General features: G+C 35.4%; 1 protein-coding gene across 1 annotated transcript; it reads right to left on the reverse strand.

Annotated features, from left to right (window-relative positions):
• Positions 1-3,217: 3,217 nt before the first annotated feature.
• Positions 3,218-5,552, reverse strand: LOC120198761 (meiotic recombination protein SPO11-2-like). Its single transcript, XM_039200040.1, has 10 exons — positions 5,449-5,552; positions 5,277-5,360; positions 5,079-5,211; positions 4,847-4,984; positions 4,633-4,721; positions 4,164-4,292; positions 3,974-4,068; positions 3,654-3,897; positions 3,470-3,546; positions 3,218-3,383 (listed from the first exon to the last, which is right to left on the reverse strand). Exons 1-8 carry the CDS (start codon positions 5,527-5,529, stop codon positions 3,744-3,746), a joined length of 903 nt encoding a protein of 300 aa, XP_039055971.1. The 5' UTR covers positions 5,530-5,552; the 3' UTR covers positions 3,218-3,383; positions 3,470-3,546; positions 3,654-3,743.
• Between the last annotated feature and the right edge of the window lie 18,770 nt (positions 5,553-24,322).

Consider the following 24,322-nt stretch of genomic DNA (forward strand, 5'->3'; position numbering starts at 1 on the left):
GAGATATGACCTCGTCTTCCATTTTACAATAACAAAAAATAATAAAAAATAATTAGTACAATAAAACTTAGTCAAATAATTAAATATAAAATTAATATAATATAATAAAAAATAATTTTACCTTCGAAAATCTATAACAAAATCTACTTATTTTGATAGAAAGAAAAATGTAAAAGTAATTTTGGTGTGGTTTGATATTTGCATTCGAGGTTTTTATAGGGGAGAGGAATGGGTGAATAGTCGATATTTAAGGCTCGGATAATAATGGAGTGCATAATAATTGCAGGTGAATAATGGAAGACGCGCCTAATGATACGCGCCTTCTTGTACATGTCAGATTTCCCTGTAAAGGTGCACTTCATGATCTGTACCTTCCAACATAGAACCAGCTTAGACAGAACCCAACGAAGATGCATCTCATGATCCGCACTTTTCCACCGTGACATCAACTCGAACAGAACCCTACGAATGCACGTTTTATGATCCGTGCTTTGTCAAAAAGAGTGCTAATTCGATAATATTTGAAGAAATAATGTCTAACAGGTAATAGTTCACTGTTAGGGTGATTTTCGGATAAGAACCCGAAAAAGCTGTGGGTTTTTTTTGGAATAGTTTGAAGTTTTCAGTTTCCTGTTGACTCAGTTTGTGGTGATAGTTAATAGGTTAAACTACATACCATTGTCACTCATTATTAGTCAAATTACGAACAGGTCATTTAGTTAAAAAATTATAGTACAAACATTTAATCGTAGAATTAAATATTACACGTAATATTTTAGTGATCTGGTATATTAATAGTTTAGTTTTAAAACTTTATATGTTCTATGGATTTAATTTTAATTTAAAAAAACAATTAATTTAATCTTTTATATTTATATTTCTTTATCAATTTAGTGTTTATGCTTCTTCCAAATTATTTATTCTTCATGATTCTTCATGATTTTATCATCATCAATAATTAGGCGTTGCGATAGTAATAAACAATGAAAATAAACAATAATGGAGAAAAAACAACCAATGGATAGAATATGTAAATTTTAAAAATTAAATTATTATTATATCATGACACTTAATTATTATTAACTTTATCAATTTTTTATAAAATAATCATTAAACTTATTATAACTTATTGTTATTTATAATGCCACAGAGACCATTTTACAATAGTTTAATTAAATTTAAATATTACTTTATAAGAAATTGTCGAGTCATCTCAATAGTAGAAGATGATGTTTTCTTTTCTAGAGGTCCTGAATGCGATCAAGTAAAAATCTGTACAATTTTTATTTAATAATCACCTTAAATTTTAAAAGAAAATCACTTTATAATATTTGAAAATTCATGATGATTTTGTAGAAATTCATTTTTCTAAATAATATTTATTCTTCGTTTGTATTGTTTAATTAGGTTGGGAAGGTAACCCTCTTCCAGCTCTCAGGGCCAACCCGGACTAGGGCAGGAGGAACGCCCGCCCATGGCCAACAAAATAATTTTTTTAATACAATATTTTTTTTATTTTTCTGATAATAAATTAAAAAATTGTAAAATAAAATAGAGTAATATACGAATTTAGTACATAAACTATTAGTTCAGATCTATTCCGGTACTTAAATTTTTAATTTTTTCAAAATCATATATAATATTTAGTTTCATTTCATTTTAGTATCCGTAATTAAAAACTTAACGCGTTTAGTACCTAATTATTAGTTTTGATTTGTTTTAGTACCAAAATTTCAAAAATTTTTTAAAACTTAACGTTAAATTTTGAATGTGTACTAAAATGAAATAAAAAGACTAAAGTTTTTAACATCGAATACTAAAATGAAAAAAAAATTAAACTTTACTTATGGTTTAGAGAAAATTTGAAAGTTTAGATACTAAAACAGACCAAAACTGATAATATAAGCACTAAACAGATAATTTACTCTAAAATAATGAGGCCCATAAATTTATTAAGGTGTAAATTATCTTTATTGAATTTTATATTAACGTTAATAAATTGTTCTTCCATAAAATTCTAATTTAATATTTCTTTCTCAAAATTTAAAAAAAAAATCAATTAAACTCTTTAATTTTAGTCTTTCCAAATTCCCACTATTAATTCACCAAATATCTTTTCCAATTTTTCATATCAATAAAAAAAATTATTAACATTATTTTCAAAACTTAATAAGAACAAAAAATTTAAGTATAATTAACATGCTTCTGTTCTATTTCATTTTTCACGATTCATCTAAAAATTATTATTTTCATTTTTTAATTTATCATATTTTTCTCACACGTAAAGTCATAAGTATTTATTATCAATTATGGTGATTAAATCATATTAAATATATTCTTAAAATTCTAAGTAGACCACATTTTTAAATTTTTTCTTTTAATTTTATATATTTTTAAATTCTTTCTTTTACTTTTATATATTTTTAAATTCTAGATAATATCGTTATTTTATTTTTAAATGCTATGTTATGTATTGAGAAAAATATATTGGAAAACATTGATGTTGATATTATCATAAATGATTTTGCATAAAAAAATGATCGAATGTATTTATTTTAATAAGTATTTGTATTCTTAAATATATCTTTTGACATATTTTATATTGTAACGAATTGCTATTTTTTTAATTTAATACAAAATCTAATAAATTTTTTTATATTACATATTTCTTAATTTTTTTATATTAGGAGCCTAATTTTTATTTTCGTCCCGAGCCTAAAAATATTCAAGACCAACCCTGCCAGCTCTTTGAACCCTAAACCCAACAGAATCTATCTAAATATTTCTGTTTTACCGGTGGTAGTTTTGATCATACTTTTCTTTTACAATTGCCACTATTTTCAGATGTAATTGGCAAGAACAATTTTCTTTGCTATATACTTACCTAAATAATCGTAGCCATGGAAATACAGAGCTTCGATCTCTGCTATCCGACCACTCTGCATCATCAGTTCCAGTTCTTGCCTGTAATTATCCTGTAGATCACTATTTAACTCTAAAAAAAATGAAGACAATAAGTTATATTTATCAATTACCATAGAATTAAATAGGGGTCTGCCGTCATCGCTACTGTAATACTGCTCGCTATACAGCGGTAGTCATATTGTCTGATATTGTTATTGCATGATCGTGATATCCGTAATCACTGTAATAACATCTATTACGATCGCAATCGCGATAAACGTAATACAACCGAAAACACAGACTACAACGGCAAATTAAATTCCCTACTATTAACTTATACAGGTACTGTACCTGCAAGAATGGTGAGGAAACCAGACTTCTAGAGAATTGGAGGTCGCGTGGCTTTAATGGAGCTAAAGACTATTCAGGTATCAGTTGTAGATCATCCCCTCTCAGTCCCAGCCACTTCACGTTGCAAGCTGAATGGTGCATAGAAAATATTACAATTTTTACATTGAAAACAAGAAAATGAGTGCAAATTGGCATGACGGCAAGAAAATAATACCGTATCTATATGCCTCTAGACCCATCCCAATGCTTCCAAACTTACAAGTAGATAATATAGCTAATCCACCCGGGTTCCTGAAATGATTCGAAGTTGAAGTTCATCACTGTCCATGGTGCACATATATTCCAGAATGAAAAATCCATGTAGAAGAAATTAGTATTAAATTGCGACCGCAACCCACCATAACAGTCATATTGTAATGTTTTTAAGGTCACCGCTGAATCATAATTGCATCCGCAACTTAAAATCATAATTGTTTTTAACAAACAAATCACGTCATAACGTTCAAAACATCCGCAACCGCTACTAAGGATAAAGGGCAAAAGACACAACAAAAGAAGTCCTTGGTTATGTGATCATACGAGTCAACCAGCGCTAAAATGGGTAAATCTGGGAAAGCCCGACTCATTCGGTGAAGAAGAAATCTGTAACATTCAAGGCGGTGACTGCAAATAAGCATCTCCAAATGATAATAGACTTAGTAAGCTAGAAAATGGGTACCTTGTAGCAATATCTGGGTAGCCTTTTGCTGTGAGAAGAATGTTTGGAATCTGGTTAAATACATGATCCTCTGCCAATCGCTGGAATATTGCATGCTTTAAAGCAAAATCATGGAAAATGTAGTTTAATTGGATGCAGAGATAATAAATTGATAGTGATGACTACTTTGGGTTTTGATGAAAAAATGCACCTTTTCAACTACAATAATATAGCGGGCATCCGTCTTCATAATCAAGCTCTCTAACAACTTCAGGTCACCTGAAATTGCATACCCAGAAGAGCCACAAGCAGAACAATCTACATCCTCTTGGTTTGGCTCCTGCATATGAAATCAAATAAGCAGAACAGTCACCTGTATTTTCACCACAGTAGAAATCAAATAAGCAAGCAGCATATGAAATTTCATCAATTATTTTCCTCAGCATGATTAGCGATATTTGTCGGGATTTAAATAGCGGTCCACCATCAGAATAGCACCGTTATATAGCAGTAACAGTAAGATCCAAAACTGTTATTGAACGAAAGCGATACCCGTAATGACGTAATAGCACCAATTATGTCCGCTATCGCGATAAACGCAATACAAATGAAAATGCAGGCAATATTTAAATCCCTATATTTGCATTGCAATAAAATAAGCAGGAAAGAAATTGATGTGCCTGAAGCAAGATACGCCCAGCAACAAGTCCTCTGCTAGATGCCATGATTCCAAGACTGTAGCGACTGCACCGAAGCAATGCTACAACATCTTTAGCACAAAATTCTCAATCAGTTCAAGCATTAAGTTGACAATGAAAAGTTTTCCTTTGAACAGAAACATGGAGCGAAATCATTAATATTATTCATAAACGAGTGAGAACTCAGATAAGTGACCTTGGATTGTCCTATTGACCTGCAACTGAGATGAGAAGTAATCTGGTGAATCACAGAGCAACTTGTAAAAGAGTTCCCTCTGAGTAACTTGTTTCTCTTGAACCAGAATCTCAAAACACATTTCCATAACCTTCCACACTTCATTTGTAGTAGATATTAAGATGAAGAACCAATTTAATTTAGAAAAAAAAAAATGAAAAATGGGCAAAAACTAAATCCGAGAACCATTTACCTCTAATAAAGGCCTTAGCAGCGTTAGCTCTCATCAATGATCTTGTACAAAAAGTGTGAGATAGAAAAATCCACGAAACATCAGTCAAGATCCCTTCACTCATTTTACTATTACTCGATTTCCTACTGAAAAACTTAACTCAGAAAAAAAATATTTCCTCACTTTTCTCAGCAACCAAACACGGAAAATTTAAGTTACCAGAGGGATATTGGAGATTGCAGGATTGGGAGAGGTCAAAACCTTGAGGAAATTGAGGACCGCTGCTTGGATTCTGGCTTGTACCTGGAACAGAGGTATTTCCATCTTTTTGGATCATTGACAAAAGAGAATAAAAACAATGATGAATGCATGGTAGATGGAGAAGTATTACCTCGTGAGGAAGGAGGATGCCGGCATATCGGATCTCTTGATCGGAGAAGAACTTCATAGAGGATTTGCAGATATGACCCATTGTTTTTTTTTTTATTCTGATGAATTGGCGTGAAATGAGATTGAATCCTTGAAAATGCCTGTTGAGATCGGGCTAAATGGGCTTCCATGCTATCATTCAATTTGTGTCCCACTGAATTGAGCGTAAATGATACCCTTCAATTATGTTCCTATTTTTTTTTAAGGAATTGATAAAAAAAGTAATATAATTATATATGTAATTACTCTCTTAAATTATTTAGTGAAATTATCATTATCATCTCTTGTCTAAATTTTCACTAATATACACATTTATTATTGCTTTATCATAATAATGATTAGTTGTAGTTATTACGATTTTTCATTAATGTGTGAAATTGGACATTATTATAAATATTGTTACATATATAAATTTGTCGATGTGAATATTTGTAAATTTTAAAATTGATGAATCAAAGGTAAAAAGAAATATGTCAAAATAATTTTCTGTTGATTGAAAATATCCCAAGTTAAGTTCAAATTTTAAAAACATTAAATAAAAAAATCCCAAATATTTAAGTCCCCTAATCATATTTTGAATCTCTTTCAAAGATAAAAATTGTAAATTATAAATTTACACATTAAATTTTATTTTTTCTCCTATTTTTTTCACTATTTTTTAATTTACTCATTAAACTTTATAGATTAAAGTTTTTATCATTTGATCCTTTTCTTCTAACAACTAAATGACGTCGAATAATTTAATATTAAATAGGTCACATCAAATTAATAATAAATAAAAATTTAGGGAATTAGAGCAAGTCTAGCAGGACAACGAGTTAGTCATCTCTTGTTTGCAGATGATAGTATCATGTTTTTAAAAAACTCTTCTGCGGAAGTTAACTGTATTGAGAACATCCTTTTGGCCTATGAATGATCTTCTGGACAGAAGGTTAATTTAGAAAAATATGTTACTTATTTTAGTCCTCAAACTTAAGGCCATCATCGTCAATCTATTCCATCCATCTTAGGAATCACGGAGGTTTCCGACCGGGTCATTATTTGGGTATGCCTTTGGTGATTGGAAGGAATAAGTCCAATGCATTTGGTTATCTACGTGTTTTGGGATGGACTAAAAATCTTTTGTCCTTTGGTGGACCTGAGATTTTTATCAAATCGATTGGACAAGCTATTCCAATGTATGTTATGTCCTGTTATCTTTTTTCAGATTATTTGATTCAAGAGATGGTTAGTACTATGTGGTGGTTTTGGTGGTCTGGTCGTATTTCTGAATGAGGTTGGCCTTTGGTTGCCAAAGAATGTATGTGGCATTGGGTTTCGAGATATACGTAGTTTCAACCTAACACTACTTGGTAAACAAGTATGGCGGATTATTAAAGAGCCCTATAGTTTAGTGGAAAGGGTGTTACGAGCTAAATATTTCCCGGATGGGGACATTTTACATGCCAAGCTTGGTGATAAATGATCGTTTGCTTGGAAGGGGATACATCATGTGTTCCTTGCAATGCGAGAGAGCCTCTTCTGGAGTATTCGGTTAGGATAGTCCTACGCGAATACATGTAGACCCTTGGGGAAGGGTCTTTAAAATCTCCTTTGCAGGTACATATATTGATGCGACTGACAATCCAATCTACTGCCGAGATTTTATGATTCCTGGTTTAGCTAAATGGAATGTAGACTTATTGCAACAATCGTTTTGTTCATAAGATGCAGATAACATTCTTGCGATGATCATCGCTTCAAGTCAGTGTTATATGATTGCGTGGGGTTTTCATGATTCTGGGATCTATTACATATGATCTGTTTATCATTGGTTTCAACGGCATTTTCATGTGCAGGGACCGATCTCAAAAGCATGGAAGATTATTTCCATACTACAATTTCTGCCGAAGATTTGGATTTTCACTTGGAGGGAGGCTTGAGCGGCGTTACTTGTTCGTAGCCGATTGAAACAAACATGTTTATCAGATGGTTTGTCCTTTATGCAGCATGAGTGATGAGATGGTGGTGCATGCTTTATGTTCGTGTTCGAGCTCATAGGAGGTAATTCGTCTCACTGGTTTTCCAGCTCAAATTTATCTTTGTACTGTTGATGATCCATTGTTTTGGTTTGAGAAATGTTTGCTTGTGTTGGGGATTGAACAGTTTGCTAGTCTGATTACTCTTATTTGGAACTTGTAGAATGAGCTTAACCCGTTTGATAAAAGGTTACAATCTGCTTGGATCCTTGTTGCTAATTTTTTCTTCATCAAGATTTTCTAAAGGCTTCTCACACGCATCGCCATGGTAATGGTACTAGTGGTATTGCTAGTTTAGATGAATTGGTGTCTGCTGCATCTTATTTCTATTGGGGTCCTCCAGTTTCCAATGTGGTAAAGATCAATTTGAACAGTTCCTTTGACCTGGGTACTGGTTGTATTGTTGTTGGATTTGGGCCTCGTGACCACTGAGGGAGAGTCTTATGTGGATTAGCTCAAGCTATGCGTGGTGTTGCTGATCTGAGTTTGGCTGAGATTCGTGATTTTATTGTTGCTTTATCCTTGGCTTGTGATAACGGATGTGTATCACCCTAATCCGATACGACACATAGTCAACCGATTAGAACGTCACACGCGACCAGCGGAGTTGCAACCCCAAAATTTTATTTCAAAACACTCATAATATAATGAATAACAACCATTTAGAAACCATGAAAACCATACAAAATAAATATAAGTTTATAGTATTGGGGAACTCTCAAAATAAATATATCAAAAGAACAATCGAGTATTTAAAATCAGTTACGACTTAAGTATAAGAAGGTTTATGAATTATACATGCCCTCTAATAAAGTAGACTCAATACGTACTGTAAGTGTTCGATTGTTTAGAATATTTGCAAAGCGATCAGCTCCTCAAGTGCTCCACTTAAAAACCTATGAATGAAAACACAATTTCGAATGTTGAGCTCACTACCTCAGTGTCACGCTAACAACAATGCCATACTAAAAGTGTTCATAAATGCTCATGCTAACATAATGATAACTGGAGTGAGTATGCACGCATACTCACGTTATTCTAGAGTAGACATCATGGTACGGTTGAGGGATTTATGCATCTTGGAGCTCATGTACCTCTTTAGACTACAGGGGATGTGAATCCGAAATTACTACATCAGATTCGACACCTAACTAACTCACCCTTTGCGAGTGTTGAGGCCTTGTGCCATGGTTAGACTTAAGTGCCTTGTGCACTAACTACGGATATCCGAACAATCTATACTTCATAACTAACATCATTTACTAAAGTAACTCAAGTGTCCCTGATATTTTCATGAGCGTCAAACAAGGCTAGTATTATATCATCCTAATTAATATTGTTTCTAGTTGTACTTTGTTCATAATTAACAGTTCTCACTTATAGTCTTATCCGAGTATATATATATAGGCATTCTTGGGTCCCTCACATAAAATCCCTTAAATTTTGGGCTATTTTCCCAAACTCTGATCGTTGGTATCGATATTGACCCTCCAATATCGATACTCCTACTTTAGTATCGATAGCCTATATGAGTATCAATGCCAAAAAGGCTTACTGAAATATCGGTCTCGATACGAAGCTCGGGGGTCTCGAGACTGTAACCTCAGTATCAATACCCCATGAAGGAGTATCATTACTCGTGCTTTGAAAAAACCTTGTAATTTCAAGAAAAAAGGGCAATATCGGTATTGTTCTTACAATATCGATACTCCGGCCCAGAAATACCTTACTTAGGCACGAAAATGGCTCATTAGCTACTCTAAAATCCCTATTATGGTCCCCAAGTATTATTTAAGTCTTATGTGAGTCATAAGGATCATAAAGAAGGCTTGAAATCATACTAAAACATCAAAATGTATAATTTACCATGAACATTCATGCAAGATTTACCACTCCACTTAAAAGCTAAAGATGCATTTATAATGACCACTAATGGTATGTAAGAGTTGTAAATGTGTTGCCTTAGTTCCCTAGCTATTGGAAACTCTCTCAACTCACCTAAGAAGTAACTTCTCCTTGCCTTTAGTTTTTGAGCACTCACCAACTTCTTTCTCTAAACAAGTCAAGATAAATGAATTACTAACACATTTAAAAGCTTAGGTTTGAATTAAGGATACTTCCTACAACTCAAATCCCCTAAAATGAGCTAGAGAACCCTTGAACTCTTAAACCCCTCAAAAACTTGTTTTATGAAACTATGACCAAAACTTATACTTAGGGGCTCAAATTGAAGCTTGGAAGATGAAGGTTATTATTCTTACCTTAGTAATTTCAAAGAATGTTTGAAATTCTTAAAGTTTCCAACTTTGCTTGGCTTGGATATTAAGGAGGAAGATGAAGAGTAAAGAGAATGAAACAAGCAATGGGGGTGAAAAGAGTATGAAGGTTCAGATGTGAGATCATCTTAAAATTAAGGGAATCAACTTTTATTTTAAACAAGGTCTAATTACTATTTTGGTCTTCCAAATTTCATGCCAAGGTTAAAAATACCCTTTTAAATGCATAATGAGCCTAAACCAAACCTAATTCTAATTCTAAATGGACTAAGCTCTCTTGCAAGACAATTGGGCTTGCCCAAACTATATTGAGTTAACCCGAAACTTCTAACCCATGGTTCGGGGCATTACAACTCTCTTCTCCTAATAAGAAATTTCATTATCGAAATTCACCTTAGTAGAATAGATGCATATATTGAAGTAGCATGCGTTTCTCGATTTCCCAAGTTGCTTCTTCGACTTCCTGGTTCCTCCAAATGACCTTTACTAGGGGAACTTATTTATTCCTTAGCTTCTTTACTTTTCATGCTAAGACTCTAATCGATTCTTCCTCATAAGTCATATCTTAGCTCACCTCGATTTGCTCCAGGGGTAAAATGTGAGAAGGGTCGGGCCGATACCTCCTAAGCATAGAGACATGGAACACGTTATGGATGTGTTCCAATTCCGAGGGTAATGCCAACTGATAAGCCATTGGTCCAACTCTCTCGATAATCTCATAAGGTCCTATGAAACGCTGGGTCAACTTTCCCTTGCATCCAAACCAAAGTACTTTCTTCCATGGAGATACTTTAAGGAAACTTTGTCTCTGACGACAAACTCAATATCCTTGCTTTTCAAATATGCATACAAAATTTATCTATCAAAAGCTTCCTTCAATCGACCTTAAATCAACCGAACCTTTTCTTCGATTTCTCTAACCAAGTTAGGGCTCACTATCTTCCCTTCCCTAAGCTTGGTCCAACAAAGCAGGGTCCTACATTTGCGCCCATACAAATCCTTGTACGGAGCCATCTGGATGCTAGACTGATAATTGTTATTGTATGCGAACTTGACTAGTGGTAAATGGTCTTCCCAACTACCTTCAAGGTCCATGATGGTACACCTAAGCATATTCTCAAGAATCTGGATAACGCGCTCGGACCGGTTGTCCATTTGAGGGTGTAACACAGTGCTAAAGTGGATTTTCGTGCCTAGAGCCTCGTGAAGACTTTTCTAAAACTGGGAAGTAAAACGATGATCTCTATTAGAAATGATCGATGACAGCACCCCATGAAACCTCACAATCTCATGGACATACAACTGGGTTAATCTCTCAAGGGTATATATTATTCGAACCGGTAAGAAGTGCACAAACTTGGTCAACTGGTCAGCTATAACCCACAATGCATCATGTCTCAGTCTAGTAATGGGTAATCTTGTCAAAAAATCCATAGTCACGTGATCCCACTTCTATTACGGTATCTGAATCGACTGAAGTAACCCTGAAGGAACCTAGTGTTCCACATTGACCTGCTGATATACGAAGCACTTAGCCACGAATTCAAACACCTCCCTTTTCATGCATGGACACCATTATAAGGATCGAAGTTCTTGGTACATCAAGTCTTGGCACTAGTATAAGGACTGCAATGGGCTTCATAGATGATCTTATTACGTAATTGTTCGTCATAGGGAACATATAACCGACCTCTATAAAAGAGTATCATCTCCTCTCTCAACTCAAAACCCGGGGCCCCACCTTTGTGGAATTACCCCATGTGAGTCCTTAAGAGATTATCCGAACACTGTAACCTCTTAACCTCTCCCACTAGCTCGGGCTCTACTCCCATCTCGGTTAATAATCCAGCATCACTAGATAATCTCAGACATGCTAACAACGCCCTTAGCTCTGACATTGACTTTTTGCTCAATGAGTTGAAAACTACATTCACTTTCCCTAGGTGGTAGTAGATCATGCAGTCATAATCATGTAACAATTCAACCCACCTACGTTGTCTTAAATTTAAATCTTTCTGCGTCATGAGATACTTGAGGCTTTTGTGATTGATGAAGACATGACACTTCTCACCAAAAAGGTAGTGTCTCCAAATCTTTACCACAAAAGCTACTGTTACAAGTTCTAAGTTGTAGGTAGGGTAATTACGTTTATAAGGCTTGAGTTAACGGGAAGCATAAGCTACAACTCTTCCTTCTTTCATAAGAATACACTCAAGACCGTTCAACGATGCGTCCCTAAAGATAGTGAAGTCATTTTCTTATTTTAGTTGGGGTAGAATTAGGGTTTAGGTTAGAATGGTTTTCAAAAGCTCAAAACTTTTATATCGTTTCTCATCCCAAACAAGTGGTACACCTTGCTGAAGCAACTTAGTCATCGAAGCAACAATCATCAAGAAATCTTTTACAAACGGTCAATAGTACCCGACAAGGCCTAAGAAACTGTGTACTTCGGTAACTTTCTTCGGAGGTTCCCACTCTAACACAACTTGAATCTTTTAGGGGTGAACTCGAATACCATCCATTTTCACTACATGACCAAAAAACACAACTTCAAACAACTAGAACTCGTACTTCCCAAACTTAGTAAACAATTAGCGCCATCGGAGAGTCTGCATAACTATGAAGAGGTATCAGTTATACTCATCTTCTGATCTCGAGTACACAAGTATTTCGTCTATGAAGGCCAACACAAAATGGTCCAAGTATGGGTGAAACACTCGATTCATTTGGTCTATGAATGCCGCCAGGGTATTGGTAAGTCCAAATGGTATTACAAGGAACTCATAGTGACCATACCTTGCCCTTAAAGTCGTATTGGCTATGTCTGCATCTTTAACTTTCAACTGGTATTACCCCGATCTCAAGCCTATTTTGGAGAATACACATGCTCCCTTAAGTTGGTCAAAAAGTCATCTATCCTAGGGAGTGGGTAACGATTCTTGATGATTAACTTATATTAACTGTAGTTAATGCACAACTTCATCGAACCATCATTTTTCTTGATAGAGAGAACAACGCTCCCCACAGAGAAATACAATGCCAGATGAAACTCTTTTCTAATAATTCTTGAATCTCGACCTTTAGCTCTTTTAGTTCCATCGGTGCCATGTGGTAAGGGGTAATGGACACCGGGTCTGAACCTTGTAAAACCTCAATTCTAAACTTTAACTGTCGATAGAGTGGTAGTCCTAGAAATTCCTCTGGAAAGACGTATGGGAAATCTCGCATTGCTTGAATATCTCTCATTCTCGGGGTTATAGTTTGGGTGTCGATCACGTGAGCTAAGAATGCCTCACAACCTTGGTCTAACATTCTTTATGCTTTGATGGCCAACACAATCCTTGAACACCTCGTCTTCTCGCTAAACATTACAACCTTGGTTTCATCCATGTTTTTGAGTTTAAGTTATCTAGTTTTATACCTCAAGCTAGCGTTCAAGATGGAAGGAATGACGCCACAAGTATAGAAACTATACTTGTTTAATCGATAAAGTTCACAAAGAACTTTGAAGAGAAATAACTCACAAGAGTATATTTTATATAAGAGATGAGATAGGTACAAATGAAGGCAAGCCACTCTATTTATAGGAAATGAGAGGGCTGGCTTGGCCGAATAGTTACATGATGTTTCGGCTAGATACATGTCTTTAGGAAAATACATAATGCTTGAGATGAATGAATAAGTCCTTTGGGCTTGTGATGGTTCGACTAACTCTTCATGAAAGGCCTTAATGATTCAGTTAAAGGGTGGAGAGACATCTCCCTTGGCTGAATGGTGCATGCTTGTTCATCTTGGCGCCAATTTCCTCTCCTTGGCCGAATAGTCATGTACCTTATCATGTTTGGCGCCAAAGCTTCCATGTGCAAGGAATGTGGTGTGACCGAATACGCTTGGAGCTCTATCTCATGTCTCTTGGTGATTTAAGCTTCCAATGCTAGCAATTCCTTCACCAACGTGCTCCTAGATGAAAAGGCATATTCATGGGCAACATCATTCATGAAAGGTCACAATGTTTGAGAAAGGTGTACCTTCATGTTTGAGCTACTTATGGTGTGAATGAGCTAAAGGTGAGCTGGCCATAGATGAATTGTGACATGGTGGACGTTTGGGTAGCTCCTTGTGAAAAGGTACCTCTTGAGGTGGCAACTATTCGCGAAAAGGTACGATTTCACAAATTTTGACTTAGGACATATTTTAAGTGTCCTAAGTAGTGATGATGATGGTGTAACTCCCCAGCTAAAATAAGGTCATCTTGTAGCTCAAATCTTCAGCTCAATCTAGCTATGAGCTCACGGCCTCCGGACAACTTTTCACCAATTGTTCCTTGTGCTCTCCTAATCGATCCCATGTAAGTTTCCTTGCTGTTACATGCTCCATTTAGCTCTAATGCAGCTCCCAAGTGTTGGAAAAATGTGCCTACATACATAACATAAAGAAATAAACTAAGTATATAAGCTTATATAATGTGTATATTATAATATTGTGACTATAGTTTTTAACTGGATTGGATCACATCATCCTCCCCTTCTTTTAATCGATTTGTCCTCAAATCGAATGATCATCTTTTCCTAGTGTCCTTCCATTCAATCTTTACAAAAAGGTTCATATCCGTTGAAAGACTGCTTTGAAAGTTCTTAACTTGAAAAGAAAGAAAACTTTCATTAGAAAAATTGTGATCAAACATAACTAAAGTTAAGAAATACTTCCTGTAAATTGTATGTTCAAAGTTCATGTCTATTGAAGTCATTTTTCTTTGAACGTTTGCGCCCTTTTGCATTCCAAAAATCATGTCCTTTTGTTCTTCAATAGATGTTTGCATTGATTCGTGAAAGATGATGACTCTTGGAATGGTGATGTTCTCATAAGTCACGCCCCTTGGTTGAAAAATCGTTTCCCTTTGATTTTCATTAGGCATAACTCTTGATTCTTGAAGGATCACGTCCTTTGGATGAAGAATTACCACTCTTTGCTTTTCAAAAATTGCACCTTTTGGCTCTTGAAAGGTCACATCCTTTAATTTTCCAAATCGATGGATTGTGTCACTTGGATCATCCTGCAAATCAAAGGAAATTCCTGCATTGTCAAAGTTAGAAAAATCTTTATTGACCTTGCACCTCGTCAGTAACCATCTTTGTAACAAGCACTTAGATGTATAAGCACTTGCTTTTGGAATGTTTTCTTCCTGGATTAACTTTGATTTTCCTTTCCTCATGGCCTTAACACTTTGTTTCATCTTGATTTGCTCAACTTGGACTTGTTTAGGCGTCAAGGGTGTTAGGATGATCTTCTTTCCTCCATGGTTGAATGAATACTGATTGGTAAAACAATCATGAATGGTCCTCCTATCATATTGCCATGGTCTTCCAAGGAGTAAATGGCTAGCATGCATAGAAACAACATCGCACATAACCTCGTCCTTGTACTTACCAATTGAAAAAGGGACCATCACCTGTTTGTTGACATTAAGTTCACCACGTTCATTGAGCCATTGTAGTTTGTAGGGATTTGGATGTTTCAACGTTTGCAATCCCAATTTCTCCACCATGATGATACTGGCAACATTAGTACAACTCCCTCCGTCTATAATCATGAAACACACTTTTTCATTCACATGACAGCGGGTATGAAAGATGTTTTCCCTTTGTGCATCGTCTTCTACTACTTGGGCATTTAAACTTCTCTTGACCACTAGGGCTTCACCTTCCACAGGAGCACCAATTTCGGTTTCTTCCTCCACTTCTGTTGGTGGTGCTTCTTCTTCTTCATGGTCAGATTCAATCTCACCATTTCCAAGTAATAACATGGTGTTTCTATTGGGACATTGTGTGGATATATGCCCCCTCCCAAGACATTTAAAATAATGGATGTCTTTTATTCGTTCAGGGATCTCTTTTCCTCGATTCTCCTTACCAAGTTGGGATGCATTTGATGATTCGAATTTTTCCTTGATAGGAGTAGGAGTAGACTTCTTCAAATTGTTAAGATTCCATCTCGAAGGCATGGTAGTGCGAGATATAGATCTCCTTCGTAATTGCCTCTCTATTTTTATTGCCATTTGCACCATTTCATCAAGTTCGATATAATGATACAATTCTAGTGTGTTGGCAATCTCAGGATTGAGTCCAGCAAGAAATCTAGCCATGGTTGCTTCACGATCCTCCTCAATATTGACTCGGATCATTGCCATTTCCATTTCTTTATAATAATCCTCCACACTCCGTTGGCCTTACTTCAAATTCTCCATTTCTTATATAAAATATACTCTTGTGAGTTATTTCTCTTCAAAGTTCTTTGTGAACTTTATCGATTAAACAAGTATAGTTTCTATACTTGTGGCGTCATTCCTTCCATTTTGATTCCAAAATTCCTAGATTGATATCTAGTGGGTTGAAAACACTATCACCACCCCTCAAGCAAGTTTGTGAAGATCGGGATTGTGCTTCATAGTATAGTTTCCTCTTTGGCGTGTTTGAGATACAACATCACCACCATTTCCATTTCATCATCACTATCATCCATCTCTTCCATCAATTCCGCAACCATCTCTATCATTTCTTTATTTTCATTTCATTCTTATTCTTTCATTTCATTACTTATATTATTACCCTTTATTAAGTCAATTATTAATCATATTTTCTTATCTTATTTTGCAGCCCAAACTTATAATTTCAAGGACATCAGTACTTGTCAATCCTAGATCGGGACACAATAACACTATCTACTCTCTTCCATCAAAGCGTGTAGATTCATCTTACATCAAGTGGTATCAGAGCATATTTGGATTGACAACAAAAGTGTCATTTGGCTTGCAAAGCTAAAGAAAAAGACTCCTACATCAAAATTGGAGTACAAAAAGAAAGAAAAGACAAAAAGAAGAAGAAAATTCAGGAAAAGAAAAGAAGAAAAGAAAAAGAAATTCAAAAAGAAAGTAAGCCAAGGAAAGTTCTATACCATTGCAAAGTACATCAAAGAGGCCATCTACACTAAGAGAAGATAACCTTATTGTTTCTTGAGAAAGGTTACAGTAAGTGTTGTTTCTTAGATTGTAAGTCACCTCTTTCTTTTCTATACCTTCAATTTCCTTGTCTTCAACCATTTTATCTTTTAATACCTTAAAACCTTTCTTCTACCTTTCCATTTCTTCTATTCTTTCTACCCTAACCTATTTGTAGCCGACATACACAAGGAAGGAATCAACTTGTTCTAATCTTGAGTAAGTTCTTTAAAGGCCTTAGCAAGAGAAATTGGAGTGGAAAAAGGCTAATTGAGAGAGTGAGATCAGAAGGGGAACTGTAAAAAGCCAAGATATATTCCCGAGAGTAAACACGAGTGTTGAGTGGAGTGATCTTATAATTTTTTGGAGTGAAATTGTGAGACTTTGTGAGTGTGCTGGTAAGGTTTTAACTTTATTTAATTTTTTTGCTAACAAATGTCTTGTAATTTTTTATCTTTCCAAACCTTGGAGGACGAACAACAAAGAACAAATACATTTCACACTCGTTTCCATGTAAATGGTAAAGTGTGTCTTGTAGCTATTGACGGAGGGAGTTGTATAAACATTGCAAGCACATACATGGTGAACAAATTGGGGCTTACAACAATTAAACATTCCAGCCCATATGACTTGCAATGGTTGGACGACGAGGAAGAGTTAAGGGTTACTGAAAAAGTACTTGTGCCATTCTCACTTGAAAGTTACAAAGACGAGATTGTATATGACGTGGTGCCTATGAATACGAGTCATTGACGTGTATCCACCTTGGTTTGATGTTTCCATTCATCTTGTTAATAATTTCTTATATTTTAACTTTGATTTACTTTGCAGGAATTTGAGTTATGTACATGGTATTATCCTACCAACCAATAATGGCAACATCCTTTGTGGTTATAAGCTTGATTGGTGCATTGAACTCAAGTATTTCAAGAAGTTTCAAAGGTTAAGACTCTCCACAAATCATCATGATGATTCAAAGAGAATTATCTTCTCAAGTGCTAGAAGATATGACTTTTCATTCAAAGGACGTGATCTTTGGGAAACCAAATAATATGTCTTTTGGAGTGCGAAAAGAAGTCATGGACATTTAACGAACTCATTCAAGGGATATGACTTTTGATAAGAATCCTTTCACAAAGATGACATATGGAGGCAAACCAACAACGATTGAATGGACATATACTAAGGAGAATTCACCTTTCGATTTGAGGACAAATCGCCCAAAAGAAGGGGATGATGATGTGATCCTATCTAGCTCCAATTTTCTCCATGACTTGATCACACCATGGATGTTATTCAAAGCTGGTTCTAAGGGAGTTCTTCCATACTTTATCTTATATTTACTTATTTATGCAATATATATATTATTATGAGCATACATTTGCACATTAGACTATACTTGTATTATCATAGTATGTGCATTCATTCATTATATCCTATGGTTTGTATCATTGATTGATATTCATGTATATAATCTATAGTTATAATATTAATATTCATTCATTATCATATGATGCATGAGTTATTATTATAACCTATAGTTCACATCTTATGCACATCATTATATTATATGCATTATATAGTTTATATACTTAGTTTATTTCTTTATGTTATGCATGTAGGAATATTCGGCCAACACTTGGGAGCTACATTTGAGCTTAACTAAGGATAAGGAGCTAGGAAAACTTACATAAAATGACTCGAGAGATCATAAAGAACAAATGGTAAAAAGTTATCAGTTGACCCCCGAGCTCATAGCTCACTTGAGCTGGACCTTTGAGCTAGCTAGAGACCTCATTTTAGCTGGAGAGTTGCACCATCATCACCACCACACAGAGTACTTCAAATATGGTATAAGTCAATTTTTGTGGATTCGTACCTTTTTTGCGAATAGTTGCCACCTCAAGAGGTACCTTTTCACAAGGAGCTGCCCAAACGTTCACCATGTTACAAGTCATCTAAGGCCAGCTCACCACCAGCTCATTCACACCCAAAGTAGCTAAAACATGAAGGGTTACCTTTCCAAACATTGTGACCTTTCATGAATGATGCTGCCCATTAAGATGCCTTTTCAACAAGGAACACGTGGATGAAGAGATCACACCTAGTGAGAAGCTTAAATCACCAAGAGATATGAGCTAAAGGATCCATGCCTATTCGGCCACATCACATGCCATGCACATGAGAGCCTTTGGCGCCAAACATGAAGAGACACACCACCATTCAGCCAAGGGAAGAAAATGGCGCCAAGATGAACAAGCATACCCATTCGGCCAAGGGAGATCTCTTCCCATCCTTAGCCGAATTAATAAGGCTTTTCATGAAGGATTAGCCGAACCATCACAAGCCCAAAGGACTTATTCATTCATCTCAAGCATTATGTATTTTTCTAGAGACATGTTTCTAGCCGAACAACTTGTAACCATTCAGCCAAGCCCTCTCATTTCCTATAAATAGAGTGGCTTGCCTTCATTTGTACTCATCTCATCTCTTATATAAAATATACTCTTATGAGTTATTTCTCTTCAAAGTTCTTTGTGAACTTTATCGATTAAACAAGTATAGTTTCTATAGTTGTGGCATCATTCCTTCCATCTTGATTCCTAAATTCCTAGATTGATATCTAGTGGGTTGAAGATACTATCACCACCCCTCAAGCAAGTTTGTGAAGACTGGGATTGTGCTTCATAACATAGTTTCCTCTTTGGCGTGTTTGAGATACAACATCACCACCATTGCCATTTCATCATCAACATCATCCATCTCTTCCATCAATTCCGCAGCCATCTCTATCCTTTATTTATTTCATTTCATTTTTTATTATTTTTTCATTACTTATATTATTATCCCCTTTATTAATTCCATTGTTAATCATTCTTTTTTTATCTTATTTTGCAGCCCAAACTTATAAATTCAAGGACATCAGTACTTGTCAATCCTAGATCGAGACACAATAAGACTATCTACTCTCTTCCATCAAAGCGTGTAGATTCGCCTTACATCAAGTGGTATCAGAGCATAGTTGGATTGACAACAAAAGTGTCATTTGGCATGCAAAGCTAAAGAAAAAGACTCCTACATCAAAATTGGAGTGCAAAAAGAAAGAAAAGATAAAAGAAGAAATTCAGAAAAAGAAAAGAAGAAAAGAAAAAAATTCAAAAAGAAAGCAAGCCAAGGAAAGTGCTCTACCATTGCAAAGTACATCAAAGAGGCCATCTACACTAAGAGAATATAACCTTATTGTTTCTTGAGAAAGGTTGCAGTAAGTGTTATTTCTTGGATTGTAAGTCACCTCTTTCTTTTCTATACCTTCATTTTCCTTGTCTTCAACTATTTTATCTTTTAATACCTTAAAACCTTTCTTCTACCTTTCCATTTCTTCTATTCTTTCTACCCTAACCTATTTGCAGCCGACGCACACAAGGAAGGAATTAACTTGTTCTAATCTTGAGTAAGTTCTTCAAAGGACTTAGCAAGAGAAATTGGAGTGGAAAAAGGCTAATTGAGAGAGTGAGATCAGAAGGGGAACTGTTAAAAGCCAAGATATATTCCCAGAGTAAACACGTGTTGAGTGGAGTGATCTTATAATTTTTTGAACTTGTGAGACTTGTGAGTGTGCTGGTAAGGTTTTAATTTTATTTAATTTTTTTGCTAACAAATGTCTTGTGATTTTTCATCTTTCCAAACCTTGGAGGACGAACAGCAAAGAACAAATACATTTCACACTCGTTGCCATGTAAATGGTAAAGTGTGTATTGTAGATATTGACAGAGGGAGTTGTATAAACATTGCAAGCACATACATGGTGAACAAATTGGGGCTCACAACAATTAAACATTCCAGTCCATATGAATTGCAATGGTTGGACGACGAGGAAGAGTTAAGGGTCACTGAACAAGTACTTGTGCCATTCTCACTTGGAAGTTACAAAGACGAGATTGTATGTGACGTGGTGCCTATGAATACGAGTCATTTACTCTTAGGGAGGCCATGGCAATTTGACAAGCGGGTTGTCCATGATGGATTCACAAATCAGTATTCATTCATCCACAATGAACGAAAAGTCATATGGACTCCATTATCTCCTAGCCGAGTGAATGAAGATCAAAGCACCTTGAGGAAAAACATTGAAGCAATGAAAGAGCAAATTAAAGACAAGCAACTTGAAGAAGACGTTGGAGTTGAAAATGAGAGGAGTGAAATTGGATCCAAAGAGGAGAGTAAAGAACAAATTTTATCTAACATTACTTTTTCTCCTATTATTCATTTTGTTTTGCAGGACAATTCAAGAGACACATCTTTTCAAGGAGATGATTCAAGAATCATGTCTTTTGGAGGACTAAAAGATGTGACTTTTGAAAAACATATAGTTGTTACTTTTGATCCAAAAAACATGTCTCTTGATGTTTCAAAGATGATGCCCTTTGAAGTTCCAAAAGAAACGTCATTTGAAGTGCCAAGAGTTGTGTTCATTGACATTCCAAGTGTATTGCCAATCGCGAAAAGAATTCAGCAACCAACTCCTATTAAACATCCACATTGGTTTGATGTTTCCATTCATCTTGTCAAAAATTTCTTATATTTTAACTTTGATTTGCTTTGCAGGAATTTGAGTTATGTACATGGTATTATCCTACCAACCAATAATGGCAAGATCCTTTGTGGTTATAAGCTTGATTGGTGCATTGAACTCAAGTATTTCAAGAAGTTTCAAAGGTTAAGACTCTCCACAAACCATCATGAAGATTCAAAGAGTGGAGTTGAAGATATACATATTCTTTTTAACGAATATGATGTGTCGGATCAAGGAGATCTTCCAAATGATGCAATTTGTCAAATGGAGGAACCAAAAGGCGTGATCTATGAAAGCTTAAGAGAATTATCTTCTCAAGTGCTAGAAGATATGACTTTTCATTCAAAGGACGTGATCTTTGGGAAACCAAATAATATGTCTTTTGGAGTGCGAAAAGAAGTCATGGACATTCAACGAACTCATTCAAGGGATATGACTTTTGATAAGAATGAAGAATTTACCTTTCGATTTGAGGACAAATCGCCCAAAAGAAGGGGAGGATGATGTGATCCTATCTAGCTCCAATTTTCTCCATGACTTGATCACACCATGGATGTTATTCAAAGCTGGTTCTAAGGGAGTTCTTCCATACTTTATCTTATATTTACTTATTTATGCAATATATATATTATTATGAGCATACATTTGCATATTAGACTATACTTGAATTATCATAGTATGTGCATTCATTCATTATATCCTACGTTTTGTATCGTTGATTGATATTCATGTATATAATCTATAGTTATAATATTAATATTCATTCATTATCATATGATGCATGAGTTATTATTATAACCTATAGTTCACATCTTATGCACATCATTATATTATATGCATTATATAGTTTATATACTTAGTTTATTTCTTTATGTTATGCATGTAGGAATATTCGGCCAACACTTGGGAGCTACATTTGAGCTTAACTAAGGATAAGGAGCTAGGAAAACTTACATAAAATGACTCGGGAGATCATGAAGAACAAATGGTGGAAAGTTATCAGCTGACCCCCGAGCTCATAGCTCACTTGAGCTGGACCTTTGAGCTAGCTAGAGACCTCATTTCAGCTGGAGAGTTGCACCATCATCACCACCACACAGAGTACTTCAAATATGGTCTAAGTCAATTTTTGTGGATTCGTACCTTTTTCGCGAATAGTTGCCACCTCAAGAGGTACCTTTTCACAATGAGCTGCCCAAACGTTCACCATATTACAAGTCATCTAAGGCCAGCTCACCACCAGCTCATTCACACCCAAAGTAGCTCAAACATAAAGGGTTACCTTTCCAAACATTGTGACCTTTCATGAATGATGCTACCCATGAAGATGCATTTTCAACATGGAACACGTGGATGAAGAGATAACACCTATTGAGAAGCTTAAATCACCAAGAGATATGAGCTAAAGGATCCATGCCTATTCGGCCACATCACATGCCATGCACATGAGAGACTTTGGCGCCAAACATGAAGAGACACACCACCACTCAGCCAAGGGAAGAAAATGGCGCCAAGATGAACAAGCATGCCTATTCGGCCAAGGGAGATCTCTTCCCATCCTTAGTCGAATCATTAAGGCTTTTCATGAAGGATTAGCCGAACCATCACAAGCCCAAAGGACTTATTCATTCATCTCAAGCATTATGTATTTTTCTAGAGACATGTATCTAGCCGAACAACTTGTAACCATTCGGCCAAGCCCTCTCATTTCCTATAAATAGAGTGGCTTGCCTTCATTTGTACTCATCTCATCTCTTATATAAAATATACTCTTGTGAGTTATTTCTCTTCAAAGTTCTTTGTGAACTTTATCGATTAAACAAGTATAGTTTCTATAGTTGTGGCGTCATTCCTTCCATCTTGATTCCTAAATTCCTAGATTGATATCTAGTGGGTTGAAGACACTATCACCACCCCTCAAGCAAGTTTGTGAAGGCCGGGATTGTGCTTCATAACATAGTTTCCTCTTTGGCGTGTTTGAGATACAATATCACCACCATTGCATTTCATCATCAACATCATCCATCTTTCCATCAATTCCGCAGCCATCTATATCATTTATTTATTCATTCTTTTATTATTTATTTCATACTTATATTATTATCCCCTTTATTAATTCCATCATTAATCATTCTTTTCTTATCTTATTTTACAGCCCAAACTTATAAATTCAAGGACATCAGTACTTGTCAATCCTAGATCGGGAAACAATAAGGCTATCTACTCTCTTCCATCAAAGCGTGTAGATTTGCCTTACATCAAGTGGTATCAGAGCATAGTTGGATTGACAACAAAAGTGTCATTTGGCATGCAAAGCTAAAGAAAAAGACTCCTACATAAAAATTGGAGTACAAAAAGAAAGAAAATACAAAAAGAAGAAGAAAATTCAAAAAAAGAAAAGAAGAAAAGAAAAAGAAATTCAAAAGAAGAAAGGAAAGTGCTCTACCATTACAAAGTACATCAAAGAGGCCATCTACACTAAGAGAATATAACCTTATTGTTTCTTGAGAAAGGTTGCAGTAAGTGTTGTTTCTTGGATTGTAAGTCACCTCTTTCTTTTCTATACCTTTATTTTCCTTGTCTTCAACCATTTTATCTTTTAATTCCTTAAAACTTTTCTTCTACCTTTCCATTTCTTCTATCTCTACCCTAACCTATTTGCAGCCGACGCACACAAGGAAGGAATTAACTTGTTCTATCTTGAGTAAGTTCTTCAAAAGGACTTAGCAAGAGAAATGGGGTGGAAAAAGGCTAGTGAGAGAGAGATCAGAAGGGGAATTGTTAAAAGCAAGATATATTCCCGAGAGTAAACACGAGTGTTGAGTGAGTGAGTGATCTTATAATTTTTTAGAGTGAACTTGTGAGACTTGTGTGCTGGTAGGTGTTAATTTTATTTATTTAATTTTTTTGCTAACAAATGTCTTGTGATTTCATCTTTCCAAACTTGGAGGACGAACAGCAAAGAACAAATACAT

This window comes from Hibiscus syriacus, unplaced genomic scaffold (genome assembly GCF_006381635.1).
Source record: "Hibiscus syriacus cultivar Baekdansim isolate YM2019G1 unplaced genomic scaffold, ASM638163v2 tig00004797_pilon, whole genome shotgun sequence".
Classification (NCBI taxonomy): Eukaryota; Viridiplantae; Streptophyta; class Magnoliopsida; order Malvales; family Malvaceae; genus Hibiscus; species Hibiscus syriacus.